The following is a 25,980-nucleotide window of genomic DNA, read 5'->3' on the forward strand; positions in this document are numbered from 1 at the left end:
GTTTTCCATTGTTATTGGGGGTGGTGAGGCTGGTGCAGGTGCTGAGGGTTCTCCGTGATTGAAATTTATAAAATATATAATTCATTAATAGATATTATATATATCTTATCATTATTTAATTATATAATATTTAATAATAGATATTATCAGACATTATTTTTATATATAACTATTAGAAATAATACATATAAGTATTAAATAATACTTATAAATAATATTTATTTTAAGAATTTTACATTTTATTTAACTATAATGATATATATTTATAAAATAAATGATTGATACATTGTTATGTTTTATTATATGCAAAGTATAATGACTAGTATAAATTATAATATTTTGTATTATTGAAAGTATAATAAAGAATATTATATATAATTTAGACATAAGAATATTAATTAAACAATTCATAGTACTATTATCAGCCCAGGATCACTGTGTGCTCCCAGCCCAGGATCACTGTGTGCTCCAGCCCAGGATCACTGTGTGCTCCAGCCCAGGATCACTGTGTGCTCCAGCCCAGGATCACTGCTCCCAGCCCAGGATCACTGCTCCCAGCCCAGGATCACTGTGTGCTCCAGCCCAGGATCACTGTGTGCTCCAGCCCAGGATCACTGCTCCCAGCCCAGGATCACTGTGTGCTCCAGCCCAGGATCACTGTGTGCTCCCAGCCCAGGATCACTCTGTGCTCCAGCCCAGGATCACTGCTCCCAGCCCAGGATCACTGTGTGCTCCAGCCCAGGATCACTGCTCCCAGCCCAGGATCACTGTGTGCTCCAGCCCAGGATCACTGCTCCCAGCCCAGGATCACTGTGTGCTCCCAGCCCAGGATCACTGTGTGCTCCAGCCCAGGATCACTGTGTGCTCCAGCCCAGGATCACTGTGTGCTCCAGCCCAGGATCACTGCTCCCAGCCCAGGATCACTGCTCCCAGCCCAGGATCACTGTGTGCTCCCAGCCCAGGATCACTGTGTGCTCCAGCCCAGGATCACTGCTCCCAGCCCAGGATCACTGCTCCCAGCCCAGGATCACTGTGTGCTCCAGCCCAGGATCACTGTGTGCTCCAGCCCAGGATCACTGTGTGCTCCCAGCCCAGGATCACTGCTCCCAGCCCAGGATCACTGCTCCCAGCCCAGGATCACTGTGTGCTCCAGCCCAGGATCACTGTGTGCTCCAGCCCAGGATCACTGTGTGCTCCCAGCCCAGGATCACTGCTCCCAGCCCAGGATCACTGTGTGCTCCAGCCCAGGATCACTGTGTGCTCCAGCCCAGGATCACTGTGTGCTCTAGCCAGGATCACTGTGTGCTCCCAGCCCAGGATCACTGTGTGCTCCAGCCCAGGATCACTGCTCCAGCCCAGGATCACTGTGTGCTCCAGCCAGGTCACTGTGTGCTCCAGCCCAGGATCACATGTGTGCTCCAGCCCAGGACACTGCTCCCAGCCCAGGATCACTGCTCCCAGCCCAGGATCACTGTGTGCTCCCAGCCCAGGATCAACTGTGTTGCTCCCAGCCCAGGATCACTGCTCCCAGCCCAGGATCACTGTGTGCTCCAGCCAGGATCACTGTGTGCTCCCAGCCCAGGATCACTGCCCCCAGCCCAGATCACTGTGTGCTCCAGCCCAGGATCACTGTGTGCTCCAGCCCAGGATCACTGTGTGCTCCCAGCCCAGGATCACTCTGTGCTCCAGCCCAGGATCACTGCTCCCAGCCCAGGATCACTGTGTGCCTCTAGCCCAGGATCACTGTGTGCTCCAGCCCAGGATCACTGTGTGCTCCAGCCCAGGATCACTGTGTGCTCCCGGCCCAGGATCACTGCTCCAGCCCAGGATCACTGTGTGCTCCAGCCCAGGATCACTGTGTGCTCCCGGCCCAGGATCACGCTCCCAGCCCAGGATCACTGTGTGCTCCCAGCCCAGGATCACTGTGTGCTCCAGCCCAGGATCACTGTGTGCTCCCAGCCCAGGATCACTGCTCCCAGCCCAGGATCACTGTGTGCTCCAGCCCAGGATCACTGTGTTGCTCCAGCCCAGGATCACTGTGTGCTCCCAGCCCAGGATCACTGCTCCCAGCCCAGGATCACTGTGTGCTCCCGGCCCAGGATCACTGCTCCCAGCCCAGGATCACTGTGTGCTCCTGGCCCAGGATCACTCTGCTCCAGCCCAGGATCACTGTGTGCTCCAGCCCAGGATCACTGTGTGCTCTAGCCCAGGATCACTGTGTGCTCCCAGCCCAGGATCACTGCTCCCAGCCCAGGATCACTGTGTGCTCCCAGCCCAGGATCACTGTGTGCTCCAGCCCAGGATCACTGTGTGCTCCCAGCCCAGATCACTGCTCCCAGCCCAGGATCACTGTGTGCTCCCGCCCAGGATCACTGCTCCCAGCCCAGGATCACTGTGTGCTCCCGGCCCAGGATCACTCTGCTCCAGCCCAGGATCACTGTGTGCTCCCAGCCCAGGATCACTGCTCCCAGCCCAGGATCACTGTGTGCTCCAGCCCAGGATCACTGTGTGCTCCAGCCCAGGATCACTGTGTGCTCCCAGCCCAGGATCACTTGTGTGCTCCAGCCCAGGATCACTGTGTGCTCCCAGCCCAGGATCACTGCTCCCAGCCCAGGATCACTGCTCCCAGCCCAGGATCACTGTGTGCTCCAGCCCAGGATCCTGTGTGCTCCAGCCCAGGATCACTGTGTGCTCCCAGCCCAGGATCACTGCTGCCAGCCCAGGATCACTGTGTGCTCCCAGCCCAGGATCACTGTGTGCTCCCAGCCCAGGATCACTGTGTGCTCCAGCCCAGGATCACTGTGTGCTCCAGCCCAGGATCACTGTGTGCTCCAGCCCAGGATCACTGTGTGCTCCAGCCCAGGATCACTGCTCCCAGCCCAGGATCACTGTGTGCTCCCAGCCCAGGATCACTGTGTGCTCCCAGCCCAGGATCACTGTGTGCTCCCAGCCCAGGATCACTGTGTGCTCCAGCCCAGGATCACTGTGTGCTCCCAGCCCAGGATCACTGCTCCCAGCCCAGGATCACTGTGTGCTCCCAGCCCAGGATCACTGTGTGCTCCAGCCCAGGATCACTGCTCCCAGCCCAGGATCACTGCTCCCAGCCCAGGATCACTGTGTTGCTCCCGGCCCAGGATCACTGCTCCAGCCCAGGATCACTGCTCCCAGCCCAGGATCACTGTGTGCTCCAGCCCAGGATCACTGTGTGCTCCCAGCCAGGATCACTGTGTGCTCCCAGCCCAGGATCACTGCTCCCAGCCCAGGATCACTGCTCCCAGCCCAGGATCACTGCTCCCAGCCCAGGATCACTGTGTGCTCCCAGCCCAGGATCACTGTGTGCTCCCAGCCCAGGATCACTGCTCCCAGCCCAGGATCACTGCTCCCAGCCAGGATCACTGCTCCCGGCCCAGGATCACTGCTCCCAGCCCAGGATCACTGTGTGCTCCCAGCCCAGGATCACTGCTCCCAGCCCAGGATCACTGTGTGCTCCCAGCCCAGGATCACTGCTCCCAGCCCAGGATCACTGCTCCCAGCCCAGGATCACTGTGTGCTCCCAGCCCAGGATCACTGTGTGCTCCCAGCCCAGGATCACTGCTCCCAGCCCAGGATCACTGTGTGCTCCCAGCCCAGGATCACTGCTCCCAGCCCAGGATCACTGTGTGCTCCAGCCCAGGATCACTGCTCCCAGCCCAGGATCACTGTGTGCTCCCAGCCCAGGATCACTGCTCCCAGCCCAGGATCACTGTGTGCTCCAGCCCAGGATCACTGTGTGCTCCCAGCCCAGGATCACTGTGTGCTCCCAGCCCAGGATCACTGTGTGCTCCAGCCCAGGATCACTGTGTGCTCCAGCCCAGGATCACTGTGTGCTCTAGCCCAGGATCACTGTGTGCTCCCAGCCCAGGATCACTGTGTGCTCCAGCCCAGGATCACTGTGTGCTCCAGCCCAGGATCACTGTGTGCTCCCGGCCCAGGATCACTGCTCCCAGCCCAGGATCCCTGTGTGCTCCAGCCCAGGATCACTGTGTGCTCCAGCCCAGGATCACTGTGTGCTCCAGCCCAGGATCACTGCTCCCAGCCCAGGATCACTGTGTGCTCCAGCCCAGGATCACTGTGTGCTCCAGCCCAGGATCACTGTGTGCTCCAGCCCAGGATCACTGCTCCCAGCCCAGGATCACTGTGTGCTCCAGCCCAGGATCACTGCTCCCAGCCCAGGATCACTGTGTGCTCCAGCCCAGGATCACTGTGTGCTCCCAGCCCAGGATCACTGTGTGCTCCAGCCCAGGATCACTGTAATCCCAGGATCACACCCTGCTCCCAGAACCTGGGATTACACTCCTCTGCTCCCCACACTCCTCCCTGGAGCGGTGGCTGGAGGAGCTCATCCCTCTCTGCCTGCCCGGGAAGGAGGCTGGAGCAGCAGCCTGGGCCATCCCGGGGGGACTGGGGCACAGGGGGGTGGTGACAGGGCAGGAGGTGACACTGCAGGAGCCCACACGGAGCCACCAGCCCGGGTTCTGGGATGGCCCCGACTCTGCTCCTCTCTGCAGCACTCAGAACCCCCGTGGTGGAATCACGGGCTCCTTGAGGGTGGAAAAGAGCTCCAGGATCACCAAATCCAAGCTGTGAATGATCCCCACCTTGTCCCCAGCCCAGAGTGACACCTCCAGGAATTCCTTGGACACTTCCAGGGATGGGGATCCAACCCTCCCTGGGCAGTTCCAATGCCTGAGCACCCTTTCCAGAGAGAAATTCCTCCTGATATCCAACCCAATCCAACCTAAATGGATTAAAATCCCCATCCCTGGATGCATTTCCTCCCTGGAAACCTCACTCCCGAGACTTCTGGATCTGCCCCTCCCCACGGACTCCCAACATTGGCCTAGGAATTGCAGGCAATTAAAAAAAAAAAACAAAAGCTTGGAGCTTTGGCTCAGAAAAGGTTAAAAAATCCATCACATCAGTGAAGCCACCTCTGATCCAAAATACACTCGGGGAGGGATGGAAGGGCCTGGATTCCCTGGAGCAGATGGGACAGGCTGGATTCCCCCGGAGCAGCACCAATTAATTGTTTGTAAAGCTCCCTGAGACGCTGGGAGGAGTGAAAAGCAGAATTATGGAGATCCATACGTTGCATAATAAAATCCATAAGTATTCCCAAATAAATGCCAGTAATCCAGTTAGTGCTCTCATGACTTTGTCACATCCTAAATTTACCAGCTGTCTCCTTTCTCCATGCCTGCTGCTCGTGGCGTGCTCTAAATCTTAATTCCCACTTAATTGCCTGGAGTTTATTTCCCTGGAAAAGTGTTTTGTGGTGGTTTTTATTTTTTTCTCCCTGACACATGGACAGGGCCTGATCTCACCACTCTGCTCCTCCTTCCCTAAGTGCTGCCATCAATTTTTTTTTTTTTTCCAAGGTGGAGACACCAAACTGGAATTTTGGTGAAAATAAGGCTGGGGGCCCTTCCTGAAAAACCAGAATTATGGGATGCTTTGGGTTGGAAGGGACCTTAAAGATCAGCCTGTTCCTGTGGGCTCATGATGGGATGGAAGGAAAAGTGATGCAAGAGGAGCTGTTTAATTCCTCCCACTCTGAGCATCCCCAGCCTCCTCCTCCAGCTGGGATGAATCCAGGATCCTGGGATGGTGGAAGGTGGCACTGCCCATGGCAGGGATGGGCTTTAAGGTCTTTCCAACCAAACCATTCCATGATTCCAGGATTTCACTGCCCTTCTCTATCCAAGCTGAGCTGAGGGAGGGTGTTTAGGCCAAGATTGGCATTGGGAAGAGCCAGAGGGGGAAAGGCCGGGATGGTTTGTGGCTTTTTGAGCCCCTGGTTTTGGGTCTCAGGGCAGAGAGTCCCAGCTGGGATATTTTATTTATTAATCTTTTGGCCAAGCTGACTCACTCTTCTCGGAGGATGAGCGGGCAAGTGGTCAAACTGGCAAAGGGAGATGGCAGGAGGCAGGGAAAAATCCCAACCAACCAGATTCCCAGGAAATCCTTGCAGATCTCCTGTGATTTGGCCAGAGCTGAGAGGGGAAGGGATAATACCTGGGCCTGCTCCCTAATGCCAAGTTTATCAGCTCCAGCTAATCTCTCAGGAGCTGGAATCAACTGATTTGCAAGGAAGAACTTGGCTTTTTAGGAATTCCATCAGTGACTCCGAGCTGGCTTGGAGTGAGCAAGGAGTGGATCCAAGGGTTCTGCTGCAAACCCAGGGCTGGGGGCTGCTTTAGCCAAAAAAAGGGGGGAACTCCCAGCAAAATCCTCAGGGATTCAGGAAGGAAGGAAGCAAAATTCAAACCAGGTGAGGCTCGAGAGGTGTTTTGGTTCCAGGAATGCTTTGGCAGGAGAACAAGTGGGACAAAGTGCTTTAAAACTAGGCTGGAAATTAGAGCAAGTTTACAGAAGCTCAGGAAGGTTTCCGAGCTGGAAATGTGACACCTGGAATTGTCTGGATGGCACCTGGAGCCACGAGAAACCTGGATCACTGGTGAGTCCTGCTCCACCCATTGTCTGAACCCACCCAGGGAGGGATTTGCCACCCTTATTCCCATTTTTCCCAGTGTTTTTTTGTATGGAAAACACATTCCAATAAAAGCCAGGCAGCAGACTGGAGGAAACTCATGCTCGGGGTCAAAGGGAGCTCTGTGCTGAGCACAGAGAGAAATCCACATTATGGGGAATGTTAAAAAACCTCCTCTGGGTGAGATTTCTGGGAAGGAAGGTCTGTTTCCCGAAATTCTGAGGGAAGTATGAAATTCCTGCTTTACTGCTGGGATGCTGTGCAGGGGTGGAGGTGCTCAGCCCTCCTCCATCCCACCCCCAGAGCTCTGCCATCAGCCCGACCCCAACAGGAGCACCACGAGGCTGCAACAAATCCCAAACCCTTTCCACCCCATAAAAAAAGGACCGTCCCGTGGTCCCTATTTTAATGGAAAACCTGGAAAATTGGGCGCATTTACCACTTCAGGCTTCACTGGGAGTGGTGAGGATGGAGTTAAGCTGGCAGTGAGCTCATCCCTAATGAACAGCCTCAAGTTTTCCTAAGGGGCCAGGTTGGCTCCATCTGATCCACTTTGTCTCCAGGTCAATACTTCATCAGGCAGCTTTGGGGCTGGGTTTTTATTTTTTTAATTTTTTTTTTCTCTTTAAATGCATCTTTATCTTCCTATCGGAGAGAATTTTTTTTTCCCTCTCCCTCCATTACAGAGCTTCATGTATTTTTCAAACGGCCAAATTCAATTAAAACACACGCCAGCTGCAAGGAAATAACTTCAGGAAAAATTCCGAGAGAGCGTTTTGCAGGGCGTTTAAGAGTCAGGAAAGCCTTGGGATGCACCTTGTCCTGGGAAGGGATGGCGGGATGAAGGAGAAAAAGGAGATCCCCTGCTGATCCCCAACCCCGCAGCCCTGGGGAGAGGATGGTGATGATGATGATGATGATGATGATGATGATGATGCACCGCTCTCCCAAGGATACAGGATCTCTCCGGGATGCGGCGGGAGAGGCGATCCCAGCTCCCAAATCCTTACCCAGCGTTGGGATGGATGGCTGCAAGAACGCCGGGAGGCTTTGCCTCGCTCCGGGCAGCCGGGAGGGGAGCCTCGGCTGGGCTTCGCTCTCTCCAAGACGGGACAAATTGGGACTGAATTATTAATAACCACTGCAGACTGTCTGCTTTCCACCTCTGCGGGAGCCTCTCTGATTTAGGGCACAGCTGCAGTGCCCATCCAGCTCCCCTCTGCCATTCCAGGGGCATCGCATCCCGCATCCAGCCCTCTCCAGAGGCTCGGGATGAGCGGAGCCCGGAGCCAGGCTCTGTCTAGACACAGCCCCCAGGGAACGGGGGAGAGATGGCAGCAATTAACAACCTGTTCGTTATTTCCCTTTTATCCGGCGTTTATTGCCCCGATAAAAGCCGCTCCTAATTCCAGCCTGGCTCTTCCCACAGCTCTGCCGGCTCGGCTGTTATTGCACCAGGCTGGCCGGGAGTGATTTGTGCAGGCAGCAACACCGCGCTGGTCCTCAGGGGGTGCAATATTAGACACACCAATTAGCTGTCTGTGGATAAATTCCCATTTACCTGCTCAGCGCAGGCATTTTTTTTTTTTTCCCAACCCGCTCTCTCCGTCTGCTTTTTTCCCTCTGTTTCTCCCCTCCTCTCTTCCTCTCAGCATCGCTGGAATTCTTAATTAATTTTTTTTTTTAAAAGCTGTTTAATGTGACCTCTGACATGACGTAATGCAGCCCCGAAGGTCTGCTCGGGCTCTTTGCAGCCAGACACGGAGCAGGTGCTGTGCATAGCAAAGACAGAGCCAGACTCGCCAGCTCCAGATGGAGATTTTGGGATGGATCATCCCCTGCCCGGCCTCTGAGGAGGAGCAGGAATGCTCCCAGCAGCGGGAGGGAAGGTTGGGAAAAGCTGGGATGGCACGGGAAGGATGAAATTGTGATGGCATGCTCCTTAAAAAATGGCTCTGGAAGTCGCATTTCAAGAGAATTAAGGAAAAATAAATACTCAAACCCTTTAATCCTGGAGGAAACAAAAAAAAAAAATAAATTCCCCTTGATGCGTTTGTTGCTGCCCAAGAAAGCAAATTGCAGAGAAGCACGGAAAATGTTGTGGTCAAAAGGCCAAATCCGAGTTTTCCTGTAGTTTTACAGTGGGAAATGTCACGTTAGGGAGGGAAATCATTCCCAAGGCAGATGGAAATCATTCCATTCTCGTGGACAGCTGGGACATGGAAGGCTCCAGGTCTCCCAAATTCACGGAGAATTTGGAACTGGCTGGAGCCAGTTCCCATTTAGCTCATTGCTCCAGGCACCTGTGCCAGAGCCTTCCCCACCTTTATATTGTTGGAGTTATAAATGGGGAGAGAATTCACCGAGGAATCTTTTGCCATTTGACACTGAAATTCCGGTTTTTAATCTGGGTAAGGGGGGGAATAAAGCATCCCAGGCTGTGTCCTTGTGTCCTGTGCCTTGCCCTGGAGCGGCCAGAAGGAATTTTGCTGGAGAACTGAATTCACAACCTGGAAAAGTGCAAAGTCTCGGTGACTTGGGGGATAGGGATGAGCCACATCCCCAAAATTCTGGGAGTTACAGCTCAAACTACATCCCTGAGCTGGATCATTCCCAGGGGAGAAAGATGAGAGCATCAAACTCCAGGATCATCTCCAGCTCACCTTATTCCCACCAGCCCAAAAAAGGATTTCCTTATTTTATCCTTGATTTTCCTCAATAAAAAAACTCCCAGAAAATCCATCTCCATCAGCTTTTAAAGGCTGGGCCGGGTGGAGCTGGTACATCTGGCACCAGGATGCTCCCAGCTCCTCCCTGGCCAAGGAGCACGTGGAATAAGCAGATCCCTGCATTCCCATCCCAGTGACTTCCCTCCCCTTTAACTTTGTGCCCCGCAGTAAGGACAGAGCTGAGGGGCTTTGCAGGGAGATGATGCCCTGGGTGTTATCCACAGCTGGCCAGAACATCAACATCTGGAGAGGGAGCCTCATCCCTGGCCATCTGTCACTTGGAACGGAGCGCTGCAGGAGGCAGGTGAGTGAAAACACCGGGATTTGACTCGGGAAGGGGTGGCTTTGAGGCCACTGTCCCACCTGAGCTTTGGCCTCTCTCCAGAGTGGTCACTTTGCCCTCGAAATGGGCAGTGCTGGGACAGGGAGTCACTCCCAGGATGCGGCCCAAGCTCTGAGAAATTCCCTCTCCCAAATCAGACGTGGAGGATAGAGCAAATCCAGCTCCAGGGATGGATTTTCCCCTTTTCCTCTAAACAGGGGGAAGGCAGCAGACAACTGCAGAGCTGCTCTGAGCGTCGTTGCCTTCTGCAAAGGGCTGCAAAACCTGTGGGAAGCCACTCGGAGCAGGATTTGGGAAGAGCTGACTCAGGGAAGGCACAGGAGTGAGCAGGGGGGATGTTCCTGCTCTCCAGCGGTGGTGCTTTGGATACAGGGCAGGTTTCCATGATTTTTGCTGGATGATTGTCACGTTCATCATGGGAAATGCACACAAAAGGAATGGGAAGGGCTGAATATCCCTCTCCATCCCAAAAGCACAGCAAACATTCCTCTAACTCTCCCCAGAAGCAGAAGCAGCACATTCCAAACCTGCCACTTCCAGGTGGGAGGCAAAACACATTGGAAGAGATCCCTAAGAACCCTTGGGAAAACAAACCCAACCAATAAATAAAAGACACAGAAATCCAAGTAAAAGCAAACAGAGGCACCAAGGTGGCAGGATGGAAGGATGGATGGAGGGATGGAGGGATGGATGGATGGAGGGATGGAGGGATGGATGGATGGAGGGATGGAGGGATGGATGGATGGATGGATGGATGGAGGGATGGATGGATAGATGATGGATGGAGGGATGGATGGATGGAGGGATGGATGGATGAGGGATGGATGGATGGAGGGATGGATGGAGGGATGGATGGAGGGATGGATGGATGGATGGAGGATGGATGGATGGAGGGATGGATGGAGGGATGGATGGATAGATGATGGATGGAGGGATGGATGGATGGAGGGATAAATGGAGGGATGGATGGATGGGTGGAGGGATGGATGGATGGAGGATGGATGGATGGAGGGATGGATGGATGGAGGGATGGATGGATGGAGGGATGGATGGAGGGATGGATGGAGGGATGGATGGATGGATGGATGGATGGAGGGATGGATGGATGGATGGATGGATGGATGGATGGATGGATGGATGGATGGAGGGATGGATGGATGGATGGAAGGAGGATGGATGGATGGATGGAGGGATGAATGGAGGGATGGATGGAGGGATGGATGGATGGATGGAGGGATGGATGGATGGATGGAGGGATGGATGGATGGATGGATGGATGAATGGAGGGATGGATGGATGGATGGATGGATGGATGAATGGAGGGATGAATGGAGGGATGGATGGATGGATGGATGGATGGATGGATGGAGGGATGATGGATGGATGGAGGGATGGAGGGATGGAGGGATGATGGAGGGATGGAGGGATGGATGGAGCTGTCAGAAAACATCTGGCTCAGGTGAACACTGGGCACTTCCTCCTGCCCCAGACTGAGGGACAGAAGATGGAGGATCCAATAAACCACCAGCATTCCATCACCAGGATGCTCCCAAATCATCCCATCCCTCCTGTGGCTGGGCTGACACCCCCACAGGTTGGAGAAGGGGTGCAAATCTCAAAGCCAAAGGTGCCAAATGCAGCAGAGGGAGAGAAGCTCAGCCAGGCAAAGGGCGCTGAGGAGCCTCAGCTCTGCCTCCAGGGAATGCCTCAACCCCCTCTGAGGAGCCACCAGCACACCCTGGTCCCTTGGGAATCATTAGAGCCTTTTTTATTTTATTTTTTTTTTCTACAGCCAAAGGAAAAGGGCTCAGAAGGAAAGAATTTGGGAAGTTCAGGCAAAAAAACTCCAGGTGAGGGAGGTGCTGACAAAAAAACCAAATCTGAGCTGGTTTAATTTCAGTTATAATTTGGATGCCTAAAAAGAAGGAGTTAACCCAAATTCCAGAGCAAACCACACCAGAACCACAAGGAAAAGTCTTTTTCCCTTTCCTGACCCTTCACCCCCGTCAGGTTTTGGCCGAGACTCTTTGGCAGCTTCCCAAGTTTTGGTCACCTCGAGCAAAACAGACTTTTGGCAACTGAACTTTCCAGGCAATCTTTTTTTTTTTTTTTTCCCTTGCTGTTGGAGGCACAAAAATCTGGAAGAGGCAGTGAAATGTTGTCCCTCCCTTTCCCCTGGTGCTGCAGAGGGAAGGTCCATGAACTTCCTCGGTTTTAACCCAACAGCAAAACCCACCCCGGTTTCTGAGCCAACGCCACAAAAACCTCACCCAAAACTCGAGCAAATTCTCATTGAACTGAACTTAAAATGTTATTTGCAGCTCTGGCTGGCCTTGGGCCGAGGCAAGGAGCTGGAATGGCCTCGGGAGCACCAGCAGATGCTGGAGGAGAGAGGGCTGATGTTCAGCCTCACCCTCCGGGGCTCCTCCACCACCTCCAGCCCTGTGGGGCAGGGAGAGGTCACTTTTCCAGGGGAGGTGACAGCGTCTGAGGGATGGAAAGCTGCTGAGTTTTGATCACCAGCACGCTTGGGAAGAGAAAAAATCCATGTTTTGCTCCGTGGAGCTGGGAGGAACCGGAGGAGAGGGGCCAGGGCCAGGAGTTGGACCCCATGGACCTGGTGGGTCCTTTCAGCTCAGGATATTCTGGGATTCTGCCATTCCTGCTGCCTTCAGCCTCACCAGGATGGACCTGGTGATGATTGGGAGGTTTTCCCTGCTCTCAGGGACATCCAGCTGGGCCCAGACACGTGTGGGGATCATCTCCATGCCCCACCATCATGTCCAGTCCCACGTCTGCCCACCCAGGAACGACGAGAAAATGCAAACAATGAGTGTTTTGTGCAATTTGTCCTCGTTTTAAGCCCTGTCTGAGGCACAAATCACCCAATCCCCCTCGCTCATCCCGCCCTGGTGGGTTCAGGCAGGAGGGAGAGGAGCTGGAGGTGCCTCCAGGGCTCTGTCACCCCTTTGTGGTGGCCCCAGCCCCGATGATTTTGGAGAGAAAAACAACAAACCCTCCCCATTGCCACAGCAATGAGCATCTCCTGCCTGCCTCAAACTTCAGAGCCCACCCAGGACGAGCCACTTCCCTCATCCCAGCTCCCTCCATGGGTTTTTTAGCCCTGAAATCTGCTGCACCCCCCAAAAAATCCCAGTTTTCCTAAGGCTTCTCAAGCTGCCCCTGAGCTGCTGGGTCCCTGCTCATCCCAAGGGATGTCCTGGCTGGGATGTGCCCCTGGGGGGGTCCCTGCCTGGTCCCCAAACCCCTGGTGTGCCCCAGGCCAGCAGACAGCTCTGGCTTTGCAGGTCTGAGCTGCCTCCGAGGCAAAACCCGTGAAAATTTCCACTGGAGCAGCCAACAGCACAAAGGGGAAGGGACTGGGCCCTGCCAGGAGAGAACCTGGGCTTGTCATTATTTCTGCTTCACTTGTGCTACGGGGACGAGAGACACAGGCAGGAGTGAGGTGGGGCTGGGCCCCAGCCCTGCTCACCTCCCTGGGCACCCGGGGGGCTCCTGCCCTGCCCCAGCCCTTTTCCCCTGGGAAATGCTCCATCCCTGCCTCTCTGCCTGGAGGGCTCGTCCCCAGCACCGAAGGGTTGGGAAGATCTGCCTCCTGCCACAGCTCCTCGAAGGTCCCCAAGGATGTCCTGATGTTGGGTGGGGACCAGCTGTCCTCCTGCCAGCGGGGTCAGTCCAGCTCGGAGCCCACAGACCTGTCTGTTTTCCAGAAGGGAATGTGATCCTAAAGGATTGCTCGTGGTGGAGTCGCCACGGGACACTGGGAAATCCAACAGCCCCCCAAAAAACCACCCCGTGACCCCAGAGGGTGACACACGGGGACGGGATGGGATGACACACGTCACTTCGGGATGTGGAAGTGAGCTGCGGAGAAGGGAAGCTGCTCACCATGGAAAAAAGGAGATGGAGATGGGCTAAAATGGAAAAGTAGGTCCCACTGGGTGCTGGACATGCCCAATGTGGGATTTTAGGGCGCTCAGCCCCCTGAAGAATTGGGACTTTGTTAGTGACAACTTTAAAGGGATAATCGCTGGGATCCATGGGTTAAATCCCCCTGGGATTTCCAGGAGGGAAATTTGCTTAGCAGGGTCTAGGGGCAAATCCTTTAATTTCCTGGATTAGGAAGTCAGGACAGCTCGTCATTTGTCTTGTGGGGAGGAGGTGACAGAAACCTCATTGCTTTGCTGGGGCTTTTCAAACCAACTGCAAGAATATCCCAAACTATTCCTTGTGCTACCCCCGGCATCCCAAACTCGGGGGGAAGGAAAACCAGCAAGGAAAATACTCCATAATCTGTGTTTTCCTGGGGGATCTGCCGGGGCTCCGGGGGCTGGGATGGTCCTGCCCCCATCCCGGGAAGGGCTGGAATAAAATCCAGGCGGATGTTCCCCCACGCTGCCCTCGGCTCCTGCCCGGCGCTCCGGGGCTGCCCCTTCCCATGGAAGCGGCTCCTGCCAGCAGTGAATCACCTCCCGTCCTGCCCCCAGCCCGTGCCATCCCTCCCTGTCCCCTCCGTCTGCTGTCCCCGCACTGGTGACTGCTGCTGGCACCGCTCCTCCATCCCTGCCCTGCCCCGGGTATTTCCTTCTGTATCCCAAACCCCCACTCTGCATCCCAAACCCCCTTTCTACATCCCAAACCCCTCTCTGCATCCCAAACCCCCTCTCTGCATCCCAACCCCCCTCTCTGCATCCCAAACCCCCTCTCTGCATCCCAAACCCCCTCTCTGCATCCCAAACCCCCTCTCTGCATCCCAAACACCCTCTCTGCATCCCAAACTGCCTCTCTGCATCCCAAACCCCTCTCTGCATCCCAAACCCCGTCTTCTGTATCCCAAATCCCTCTCTACATCCCAAACCCCCTCTCTGCATCCCAAACTGCCTCTCTGCATCCCAAATTCCCTCTCTGCATCCCAAATCCCCTCTCCTGCATCCCAAATCCCCTCTCTGCATCCCAAACCCCCTCTCTGCATCCCAAACACCCTCTCTGCATCCCAAATCCCTTCTCCTGCATCCCAAATCCCCTCTCTGCATCCCAACCCCCCTCTCTGCATCCCAAACCCCGTCTTCTGTATCCCAAATCCCTCTCTGCATCCCAAATCCCCTCTCCTGCATCCCAAACCCCCTCTCTGCATCCCAAACACCCTCTCTGCATCCCAAATCCCTTCTCCTGCATCCCAAACCCCCTCTCTACATCCCAAACCCCCTCTCCTGCTCCATTCCCTGGCAAAACCATCCCTTGTCCCAGCTGGGCTTTGCCGTGGGCCTGTCCCGACACAAAGCACGAGGATTTGGGAGATCTTCCCTGGTGAGGACGAGGACAGAGGCAGGGAGAACCCGAGGGGTTTGGAACCTCTGCTCTGCCTGTGCCGATTCAGCACAGCCCAGCAAAGTCGGGATTGGTTTTGGGAATGTTTGTCACACACCCAGGCTATGGACATGGGATGTTTGGGCTCGTGTTTAGATCATTGGAAAAGGAAAGGGGTGGGAATGGCCAAGTTGGGATCAGTGGTGGGTGGGAGGGCAATGAAAACCAAAACCTCACGGAGCTGCTCTGCCAGGGGATCCAAATGACCCCGCGGAGGTTTTCCCTGGTGGATTTCCTGGCAAAGCTTCATTCCTACAAAAGGCCTTTCATTGTGCAGCCTGTCCCTGCCTGTGGACAGACGCAGCCCGTGGTGGGGTGGCTTTGGGGACACACTTTGGGGACACACTGAGCCCTGTGCACGCCCAGAGGCTGCTCCTGACTTTTGACACGGCCACAAAAGGGATTAAAGGCTACAAATCCTGTCTGAGCACGGAGTGATCAAATGGGCACGGCAGGAGCATGTGAACAGCCACGGTGGCCTCATCACTCCCTGCAGGAGCCATGGGCAGGGAGGGATGGATGGGACACTCTGGGATAGCTGAGCCTGGCCTGGACTAGAGGTGGGAATGTGCCTGATGTGTCCTTGTCACCCCAGCTGACAGGGACACACACCAGCTGCAGGAATAACAGCTGATCCTAATCTTATCCCCTGGCCCCTGTCAGCACGGGCAGGAGCAGGGAGGGAGGTGGCAGGGAAGGAGGGAATGCTCAGTTCCATCCACAGCAGAGGCTGAGGGAGGCTGCCAGCCCAGGCTTTGCTCCTCTCGGATTGCACAGGGGAGGTTTGGGGGAGAGGGCGGGGGGGACAAGGAAAAGGTGCTGTGAAGAAAATCACCTTCAGCTCCAGCTGCTGTCAGCCTTTGAGTCACATCCGTCTCTCCATCCATCCATCCATCCATCCATCCATCCATCCATCCATCCATCCCTCCATCCCTTCATCCATCCATCCATCCATCCATCCATCCATCCCTCCATCTATCCCTCCATCCATCCATCCATCCATCCATCCATCCATCCATCCATCCATCCATCCATCCATCCCTCCATCTATCCCTCCATCCATCCATCCATCCATCCATCCATCCATCCATCCATCCATCCATCCATCCCTCCATCTATCCCTCCATCCATCCATCCATCCATCCCTCCATCCCTTCATCCATCCATCCATCCCTCCATCCATCCATCCATCCATTATCCATCCATCCCTCCATCCATCCCTCCATCCCTCCCTCCCCTCTGTTTCCCTCCCTGACTCTCTGTACCCCTCCAGGAAAGGATGGACAGAGGGAAGGGATGGAGGGAGCACGTTCACCCCACACGAGACCTGCCGGGTTCCAGGTGATGCCCCATCAGTGGTCAGAGGGACAGAGGGACACCAGTTACCAGAGGGACAGCTGGGCTTGGACCCACTCCGTTCTGAACATCACCCCAAGGCTTGGGCAAGGCCAAGGCTGCTGTGAGCTCCACGTAGCACCAACCTCCACATCCCACCACGAGTTCCTTCCCTCCAGCAGCGTCCCAACCACAACTAAACCCCTTCTCCCACCTCTCCTGGGCTCTGGGCACTCCTGCCAATCCCAGCGGGCTGCCAGGGCCTCAGCAGGGAACAGCAGCACTTCTCCAAAGGGCCATAGGCACAGCAATCCTGCCTGGACTCCAAAGTGCCCAGAGAGGGGCTGGTGGGAGCCCTGCCCCAGCTGGGCATCAGCTCAGCCCCATCCCTGCAGCCGGTGCAGCTCTGCCCCATCCTGCCTGTGCTTGTCCCTGCTGTCCTGACCCCAGGAAGGGACACAAAACCATTTGGGGGCTTTTATCCCCCACCTCTCCTCCTTCTCCCTCTCCATTGTCAGCAGGAGCCCCTCGGGCAGCCCAGGGTGGGATTAGGGTCAGCAGCCAGCTCCGCCAGGAACCCAAAAAGCAGCAGCGACCCGAAATCAAAGGCAGCCCAGACAATGGCAGAGCGGCAGGCTCGGGCCCGGCAGAGCATTAAGCAGCAGCAGAATTACCGGGGAGAGCCGGTGGGGACATTACCGGGGCCGGGGAGAGCCGGTGGGGACATTACCGCCACTCACAGAGCACGGCTGCAGCAGCTTTGCTTTTCTCTGGTTGCCTTTTTTTTTTTTTTTTTTTCTTTTTTTTTTTTTCTTTTTTTTTTTCTTTTTCTCAAGAAAATCCCTGTTTGACTCTAAGAACCTGCTGCACTTTGCTGCTCAGCTCTCGGGGGCTTTTCCAGCCTGCCCATGGTCAGCCAGGGTCGGAGCTTCACCCTCTCTGCAGCATCCAAACACTCCCCTCCTCGCTGCCAGGCTGTCTTTATTTGCCTCCTTCCCCTATTTTCCTCCAGTTTCCCGTTCTGAAGTGGAATGACACCGTGCTAATTTGCTGCCCGGCTCCCCCTGAGACTCTGGAGCTTTAATTATATTTTTCTCCTGGTTGGTGCAAGGCTGGGCTATAATTATGGCAGGAAGAGCATTACTTAGGACTGACCTGGGAGCAGAATTCCCTCTGGGAGCCTGGCTGCTCCCAGGAATTCTTATTTAAGGTGCTGGCCAGCAGATCCCCCATGCAGTTTGTGCTGGAGAGGAGTGAAATATTTGCCACGTGTCACCCCATCCCTGGGATTCATCCCTGGCACCAGTGATGGTCCCTCCTCCCATAACCAGCCCAGCCACTAATTACAAACTCTTGGACTGTGGAAGCAGGAGGAAACCCTGGAGAGATGCAGGGTCTGTCTGCTTTGCTTTAGAACCTCCATCATCCATCCTGGAGGGCTGGAGCCACCCCAACATTCCCTGTGCATCCAATCCTCCCCAGCACGTGGCTGTGCCAAAATCCAGGGGCTGGGATGAGCTCCCTGGCCCACCTTTGTTGTCTGGATATTTTATTTTAGTGGATGACAAGACACTAATTTGCCTGAGGTATGGATTAGCACTAATGAGGTGGGATTTGGGGTGTCCAGTGCATCCTTCCCCCTTTCCAGGGTGACAGCAGAAGAAGTGCTGGCTCTGGGCTGATCTGAGAGGGAATGAAAATCTCCCATCTCCCAGAACGTTCCTTTTAAACAGACTGGAAAAGAGCTGCCTGCTTGTTCTCCCTCTGAAAACCAGTCATGGAATCATGGAAAGATTTGGGTTGGAAGAGACATTAAAGTTCATCTCCAATTCCATCCCTGCCTCTTCCACCATCCCAGGGTGCTCCAAACTTTCTCCTGGCCTTGAACACTTCCAGGGATGGGCCAGCTGGAGCTCCAACAGGAGTTCCTCAGCCCTCATTCACATCCTTTCTGCCCCCTTCCCTTCACCTGAACAATTCCAGCGAGTCAGAGGGAATTTCCCCTCCTCCCATTTCAATTTCAGCAGAGAGAATTGAGGAGAATCTCCTCATGCCCCTAAAAGAAATCCCTTAAACGTGCAGATATCACTGTGCTCTACTCAGACTCCAAGAACTTTAGGAAAGCGATTTACTTGTCTCCAGCACACTGCGTTTTTTAGCCTCCTTTCCTCAGGAAATGGGGCTCACTCCTGTGATTGTGCTGTTTATATATCTATATGCCATCACTCCCACACTAATAACTTTTGAACGTGTTGGCCAATTCCAACCAAATCTGACAGAGCGGCAGAGTTTTCAAAAATACTGAATTCTTACAAATTTAATGAAAGCCGTGGGTGGGCACATATTTTATTTTATATATATATATATATATATATATATATTTTTTTTTATCCCCCACCAAGGGAAAGGCTGCAGAGTGAACTCGGTATGATCAGACAGAAAAGAATACACACACATACACACATGCACTGGGAAATTGGAGTTGATGTTGCCATCAGAAGGGGGGAAATTCCACCCCTGAGCCCCAAAACCTCGGGAATGAGCAGCAGGATTCTCCCCCAGTCGGGTTTTGTGGCGCTTGGCTGCTGCAGTTGGGTGTGGGCACTGCGAGGGAGGGCTCCTTCATTAGGAAGCTTTAAAATTAATCGGACTAAGATTAATAAGAGAGCTTTTCCAGCTGGATCTCAGTATGTAAAACCTTGCTCTGCTCTGGTTCTGCAGGCTCAGGGACTCTGCCAAAACCCTGGTGAGGGGGGAGAGCTCGAGCCGAGGGATTGGAGGTTTCAGACAAAGCGGTTTAAGGTAAAAGAGCAGAGATTTACATGGGATATTGGGAAGGAATCCTTCCCTGGACCCACCTAATCCCATCCAGCTCCAGCTCCCCACCCTCCCTGCTGCTCTCCTGGATCTCCCAGTCAGGGCAGGGAGGTGCTCACACCTGGCATTCCTGCCTTGATTTTTTTTCCCCCTTCTCTCCCATAATTAGAGGTGGAATATCACACGTCAAGAGCTCATTAAGCATCTCTCCCAGTCCCACTCTCACGGTGCCCCAGGATGATCACCACTTGGGAGAGAGGATGCTCAGACCCAGCATCCCACGGCACACTGGAGCTCCACATTCCCAGGATCCATCCCACGGCACACTGGAGCTCCACATTTCCAGGATTCCAGCCTTCCAAGGCCTTCCCATCCATCCCCAGATGACAGGAGAAGATCTGCCCTTCCCACTCCTCTGCAGCCTGTTTCCTACCTGGCGTTCTAGTGGGATTTTAATTTTTTTCTTTCCAGCCATCAGCTCGAAAACATCATCCAGCCCAAATGTGCTCCCAAAGCAGGCCCGGGAGGCTCATTCATATTGCAGATAAGCCCTTGGCAGACGTGCTGATAAAGATTTCAAGTGTGACTCTGCATACCAATATTCCAGACCCAACAATTAATCCTGCACAGGAGCCTCAGGAGGTACCTGGGTTTTCCCCCTAACCCCAGCCCTTTTTCCCAGCCTGCCTTGCTAAATATAGCTCCAGCTCAGAAAACAGAAAGGAATGACATGCTCTGATAAACCACCCCAAAATGTGATACAAAAAAACCTCTGAATTCTCCTGAGGAGCTTTTCCTGCTCGCCTCACTGCTGGTCCTGGAGCTTCCTGCAAGGCACAGAGCTCCAGGTGCCTTTTGGGAGCCAGCTACAGGGTGCTTGAGCCGGCCCTGCTTTGAGCTGGGACCTTATTTCAGTTTAAAATAAACAGAGAACTTAAATGGCACATTTCCCCCTTCCCTCCTGATGGTTTTCAGCCGGGTCAGATGCCAGTTCTGGATCTCTGGGCAGTTCCATGAGGGCTGCACAGGGAGAAGGGGCATTGCTGGACACCCAGATCTGTTTTCCAACAGAGCCTCAGCCAGGGCAAACCCTCCCCAGGGCTGAAGCCTCATATTTGACTGGTTTTCCACTCAAAAATCCTTTTGGGAACGGAAATAGCTGGGGATCCTCCCAGCACAGGCCAGCCCTGGGATGGTTCCACTGAGTGAGGCAGAGGATATGGGCAAACAGCATCACAGGAGCTCTTCTGCTTATCCAAGAGGAGAGGGAAAAACGGGATAAATAACCCAGTACCCCCTAAGTGAGAGGTCTCAGCCTGTGACAGCCACCAAGGTGCCACCAGCCCCTGCCAGCATGCCCCACTCTGGTGACCCTGTGTCACCCTAGGACACCCTGCATGGCCCCTCTGCCTCACCTGGAGAGGTTCTGCATCCCCAGGCCACCAGGAATTACCAGAGGGACAGCTGGGCTTGGATCCACCTCGTTCTGAACATCACCCTACGGCTTGGGCAAGGCCAAGGCTGCTGTGAGCTCCACGTAGCACCAACCTCCACATCCCACCACGAGTTCCTTCCCTCCAGCAGCGTCCCGACCACAACTAAACCGCTTCTCCCACCTCTCCTGGGCTCTGGGCACTCCTGCCAATCCCAGCGGGCTGCCAGGGCCTCAGTAGGGAACAGCAGCACTTCTCCAAAGGGCCATAGGCACAGCAATCCTGCCTGGACTCCAAAGAGCCCAGAGAGGGGCTGGTGGGAGCCCTGCCCCAGCTGGGCATCAGCTCAGCCCCATCCCTGCAGCCGGTGCAGCTCTGCCCCATCCTGCCTGTGCTTGTCCCTGCTGTCCTGACCCCAGGAAGGGACACAAAACCATTTGGGGGCTTTTATCCCCCACCTCTCCTCCTTCTCCCTCTCCATTGTCAGCAGGAGCCCCTCGGGCAGCACAAGGCAGGATTAGGATCATCTAATTAGGATTAAGGACAACTGGGCTTGGATCCACCTTGTCCTGAACAGCACCCCAAGGCTTGGACAAACCCAAGGCTGCCGCGAGCTCCATGTAGCACCAACCTCCAGATCCCACCACGAGCTCCTTTCCCCCAGCACAACCCCAACCACAACAAAACCCATTCCCCCATCCACCCCAAACCCCCAGGGCGGGATCCCAGCCCGGACACGCCGGGACAGGCAGGACCCACTTGCCCTACCTGGACGCCGCGATCTCCGCCTTCTGCTTGGCGATGGTGGCCGCCCTCTCGGCCGCCTCCACGGCCCGATCCACCTTCTCCCGGATCTTGCTGGCGCGCAGCGGGATCAGGTTCTTCCTCTTGCCGCTGACCAGGATGTTCTGCTTGTACTTGCCCTCCTCCTTGGTGCCGTCGGGGAAGGTCATGCAGCCGTAGCCGTGGCGCTTGTTGTTGGCCCACTCGCCCTCGTACTTGAGCCCGTCCGAGCGCTGGCTCACGCCCGAGCCCGAGCGCTTGTCGTTCTTCCACTCGCCCACGTAGATCTCGGTGGTGGTGGCGTCGATGTCGTCCTCGATGACCGAGAGCTCGGCCTCGCCCTCGCCCAGGCTGATGGTGGAGTTGATGTCGCTGGCCGTGGAGCTGACCGTGCTCATGCCGGCCTCGCTCCGGAACGAGCTCTGCTTGCTCCGTTGGCTGGCCAAAGAGCTCTTGGACTCGGACTTACGGAGCTTGAGCCCGCTCAGCAGCGAGCGCCGGAAGATCCCTTTCTTCTTGCTCTTGAGGATCTCGGCGTCGCTGTGGGCCATGAGGACGAAGCCGCCGCGGGACACGGCCGGGCTGCCGGCCACGGCGGGCGAGGCGTCGGGGTGCAGCGCCGTGCCGTTGGTGTGCTCGCTGCGCAGGGAGTTGATGGACGTCCTCAGGGGTGACCTGATGACCGCAGCCATGCCGTAGGGAACGCTCTGCCGGACGCCGTAACCCTGGCGCATCCCTCCGACCCACTGGCCCTGGTATGTCCCTGAGGAGAGGGAGACAAAAGGTAAACGGAGGGTGGGTGGGTGATGGCATCAAGCTCCACTCTGGGAGGCTCGGTGAAAAGGTGACGGTCACAGAGTTTAGGATGTCTGCGGCTGGAGGACACGGAATAAAAGGCACGCACGCAGTCAGTTGCCGGAGCGAAAAAAAGAGATGTTTATCTCTCAATCTCGGTTTATATAAATTCTAGGCGATGACCAGGGATTAGAGAATGAGGTTGCCACCTCTCCGGCCACGCTAGACAAACTAAAAATCCATCAATTGTCTCTCCTCCAGAGAAGAATAATAAACAAAAAAAATCCCCCAGTTTCTAAAACATCACTTTTGTTTACGTAACAATCTGTAAGAAACTCTGCTACAAAAAACGCAAAGATCAAAAAACCTTAAAAAAATCAAAGTAACAGATGTCTAATTAGAAGAATTAAGGGTGTCTAATTCTTTGGGTTCAAAAGACGCCTTGGGAAGGTGAGGAACCCACCAGCCCCATCAAAGATCCCTTTGTGGATGACCCTGTGAGCGTACCTTGAAGGGCTCTGTCAATTCCCTCTGGAATTGGCCAAGCACCCACTGGCACACCGACCAGCCAGGTGGAAAATGCCCTTTCTGGGGTTGTACTGGACGAACAAATGGTGTCTCAACTTGATGCATTAGCTAAACCCACCCAGACATTTGTTTTAGGTTGTCTAATCGGCAAATTTGCACAGCTAAAAGCAAGAAAGTTACTAAAAGCAAGCGAGCAAAAAAAAAAGTAAGCACAACATTCAATTGAATCCCACATTTCCCTCAAACTATCCTCAACAAACAGAGTTTAACGAAAGAATTCTACAGTGCTACTGGTCCCTAAACATCGGTGGATTGATTCCACGGCCTTTCCCAGCTGTGGAATCCCAGTCCCATCTCCAGGGCGAGGGTTGCAGTATCAGGGTGTGGAGGGAAAATGGGTTGGATTGCAGGTTTGTGCTCCAGCTGCAGCACGGCGCTGTTAGAAACCAGCCAAGGCATCAAGGAATTGCCCCTTGGATCAATCCCTGATGCGGAAGGGAAGGGAGCAGGGGTGTGGAATGGGGGAATGATCCTCCAGGAGCACGGTCCAACTCCTGGCAGCGATGGCATCTCACAGTGGATGGATAATGTACAACAATACATTCATTTATAAACACAGTGCCTTCATCCGGTGTGCTGGGGAAGGAAGCAGCTCCATGGAAATAAACCCCTCATGGGGAGAGATCCATTTGGACATTCCCCTTGGAATTGTGCCCTCATTGGAGCTCCTACATTTGCATGGGCACTTCCTGGAGTTGGTGGCACGAAGCACACACAGGGCAGGGAGTGGGGAGACAAGGAACACACCCAGCCCGGGGGGCACAGCTGGACCTCAGCACCCTCCCTGTGCACCAAAATGTGGGGTGGGTGGTAATCTGCTCGGGGTTCCTAATCCCATCCCATCCCCTCCTGGAGCTCAGAGCTTGGCACAGCTCCAGGCTTTATCCCAGCCGGTTGAACTGCAGGGCTTGTTTTTATTCTTAGGTTGGCTTAATCTTCTCCGAACCAGCTCGAGATGCAGTGATCCACTGCTCTCCTAAACCCTGCTGGGGCAGATTGAGGAGCCTGAGGATGGCTCCTCACCGTGCCCTGGAGCTGCTGGACTGCTGGGAGAGATCCCAGCCCTGGGATGTGAAGGGCTGGGACGGGCAGAGGCAGCACCTGGCAGCAGTGGGACATCCCTTTGTGCCAGCCCCGTTCCCACACACCCAGGGAGTCTTAAAATAGACCCGCTGAAATAGTGAACCCTGAGTGAATCGGGCCAGTGCTACCCCAGGACTCCCTGAGGAATTCCCCTGCCCAGTTCTGGGGCTCAGCAGTGGCTCTGGAGAAGGGATCTGGGCTGGAGCAGCTCGTGCTGGGCACAGGAACTGCTTCCTGAGAGTGTGAAACCAGCACCTGGCCACATTTTGGGGTCTATTTTGGGGTGCTTCAGCTGTCTTTTAGCCGCCAGTGCTTTGCACAAATCCCCCAGGATTTGGGCATCCTTCACCATGCTCCAATGGCATCACATTATTGGGGTGGCAGCTTTGTGCACCCCAAAAAAACCAGCAGGCCCAAGCTGAGGACCCCACAGAGCCTGTCCTGGAGAAGGGACGTGGAGAGGCAGGGGCAGGCAGGATTTCCTGAGGGTTAATAGGATTAGCAGCAGGATTAGGGCAGGCACTGGCAGGGCAGGGCGAGGAGGTGCCGGCAGGGAGAAGGATGGGGGACAACCTGCGAGGTGCAGCTCGGGTGACAGCAGACATGTCCTCTGGGGTGGGGGTTTGAGCAGCCAGCCTGTGCTGTCCCCTGTGGTGTCCCCAAAAATGGGGGAACAGCCACGGCTCTCCCCATGCCTGGGATGGTGACTGTGGCAGGGGAGAGCCTGCCAAGGTGTCCCTGCATTCCCTGGGCACCTGGCAGCACCTCTCCTCCCTTTCTGGCTCCATCCCAGAGTATCTCAGCAGGACAACGGAGCAGCCGGGGGAGAGATTCCCCCCACCCAGCACCCCAAATTCCCCCGCCATGGAGCCCTCAGGGTGGCTGGGGGATGTCCTCACACCGTGCTCCTGCTTCCCGAGAGATGGATCCAATGGGTTTCAGGGAAAGACTCCAGTGGGGACAAGGGCACAGGAAGAACAAGTCCTGCAGGTGATCTACCAGATCCCAACCCTGCCCAAATCCCCATCCTCCCTTTCCCTTGGCTGAATCCCTTGACTCGAGCCCGGACCTCCCTCGGTCTCCTCATCTCCTGACAAACGTGCAGCTAAAAAATCTCCCTGGGTTTTGCTGGAGCAGCGCGAGGGACCGGAGCCCCGAGGGGGGAATTGGGCACAGCAGGTCACAGCCGCACCCTGGCCGTGTCCCCTGCCAGCCTGAGGTGGCTGGGATGCTGCTGCCATCCCTGCCTGGCATTCCAGCCTGCTCCTGGAATGGCACAGCTGCCAGGAGCAGGCATCTCCTCGCCAAGGTGGATTTTCCAGCCGCTCCACTGCCCGTCCTGCTTGTCCCACTCCCAGCTCTCTGCTTCCATGGGTGTCTCCTTGCTTCCCTGCAGGAAGGGATTATCCCTAGGGATTGCCTCAGAGGCCACGCTCGTGTCCCTGATGACCACCAAGAAGACATCGTGGCCACCAGCAGATCAAAGAGCTGCCTGTCAGGGAGCTCAGTCCTTCCTCAGCCAGCAGCGCTCCTTCCTTCCCCTGACTTCACCGTGCTCTAAAGCCCTGGATATCCCGGGATTTGGCCATGGAGAGCGCCGGAGCCATCTGATCTGCATTGCTAAAACGCCGCCACCTCCTCCCCGAGCCCGGCTCAGCTTAACCTCTGCCCCAACATTTGCAGATATGTGCACAAAGCTTGATCTCACAAGGAGCCCGGAGACTCCTTCTCCCTGCAGAGGAAACGGGATTTCAGAGGATTTCACCATATTCCCCTTCACGTGTGCCGGCAGGGAGCGGCTGCAGCTGCAGCAGGATGGGGCTGGGAGGGGTGGAATGAGCGCTCCTGATGGCACGGAATGATCTGCTGAGGTGCTGAACGGACAATTCTGAGGATTTTGGTTCCGAGCACCTCACAGGGTCGGGATGCAGGAGGGGAACGTGCTTCCCTTGGGATGGGAAGCAGGGAGCAACCCAAGGCAATCCTGGCCACAAACTCACGGTATTGCCTAAACCAGAGAAGAGCCAAAGCCACCGTGATGGAGGAGAATCCCTGGGGAGGAAAATGTCCCAACCTCCTCCCTCAGCCGTGCAGGACACTCCTATGGATGCCTCCAAAATGCCACAGATCCCTCCCTCACTTCTGAGTGGCCCTTTG

The 25,980-nt window shown here is 55.1% G+C and overlaps 1 protein-coding gene across 1 annotated transcript in view; it reads right to left on the reverse strand.

Annotated features, from left to right (window-relative positions):
* The window catches only part of JPH3 (junctophilin 3), a 58,406-nt gene that overhangs the window by 21,214 nt on the left and 11,212 nt on the right, over nucleotides 1-25,980 (reverse strand). Inside the window, exon 2 of the mRNA XM_066327486.1 lies at nucleotides 21,343-22,120. Within this exon, the coding sequence (XP_066183583.1) occupies nucleotides 21,343-22,120 (778 nt within the window). The remainder of the gene's footprint in view (nucleotides 1-21,342; nucleotides 22,121-25,980) is intronic.

Source organism: Sylvia atricapilla, chromosome 12 (assembly GCF_009819655.1).
Source record: "Sylvia atricapilla isolate bSylAtr1 chromosome 12, bSylAtr1.pri, whole genome shotgun sequence".
In the NCBI taxonomy this organism is placed as follows: Eukaryota; Metazoa; Chordata; class Aves; order Passeriformes; family Sylviidae; genus Sylvia; species Sylvia atricapilla.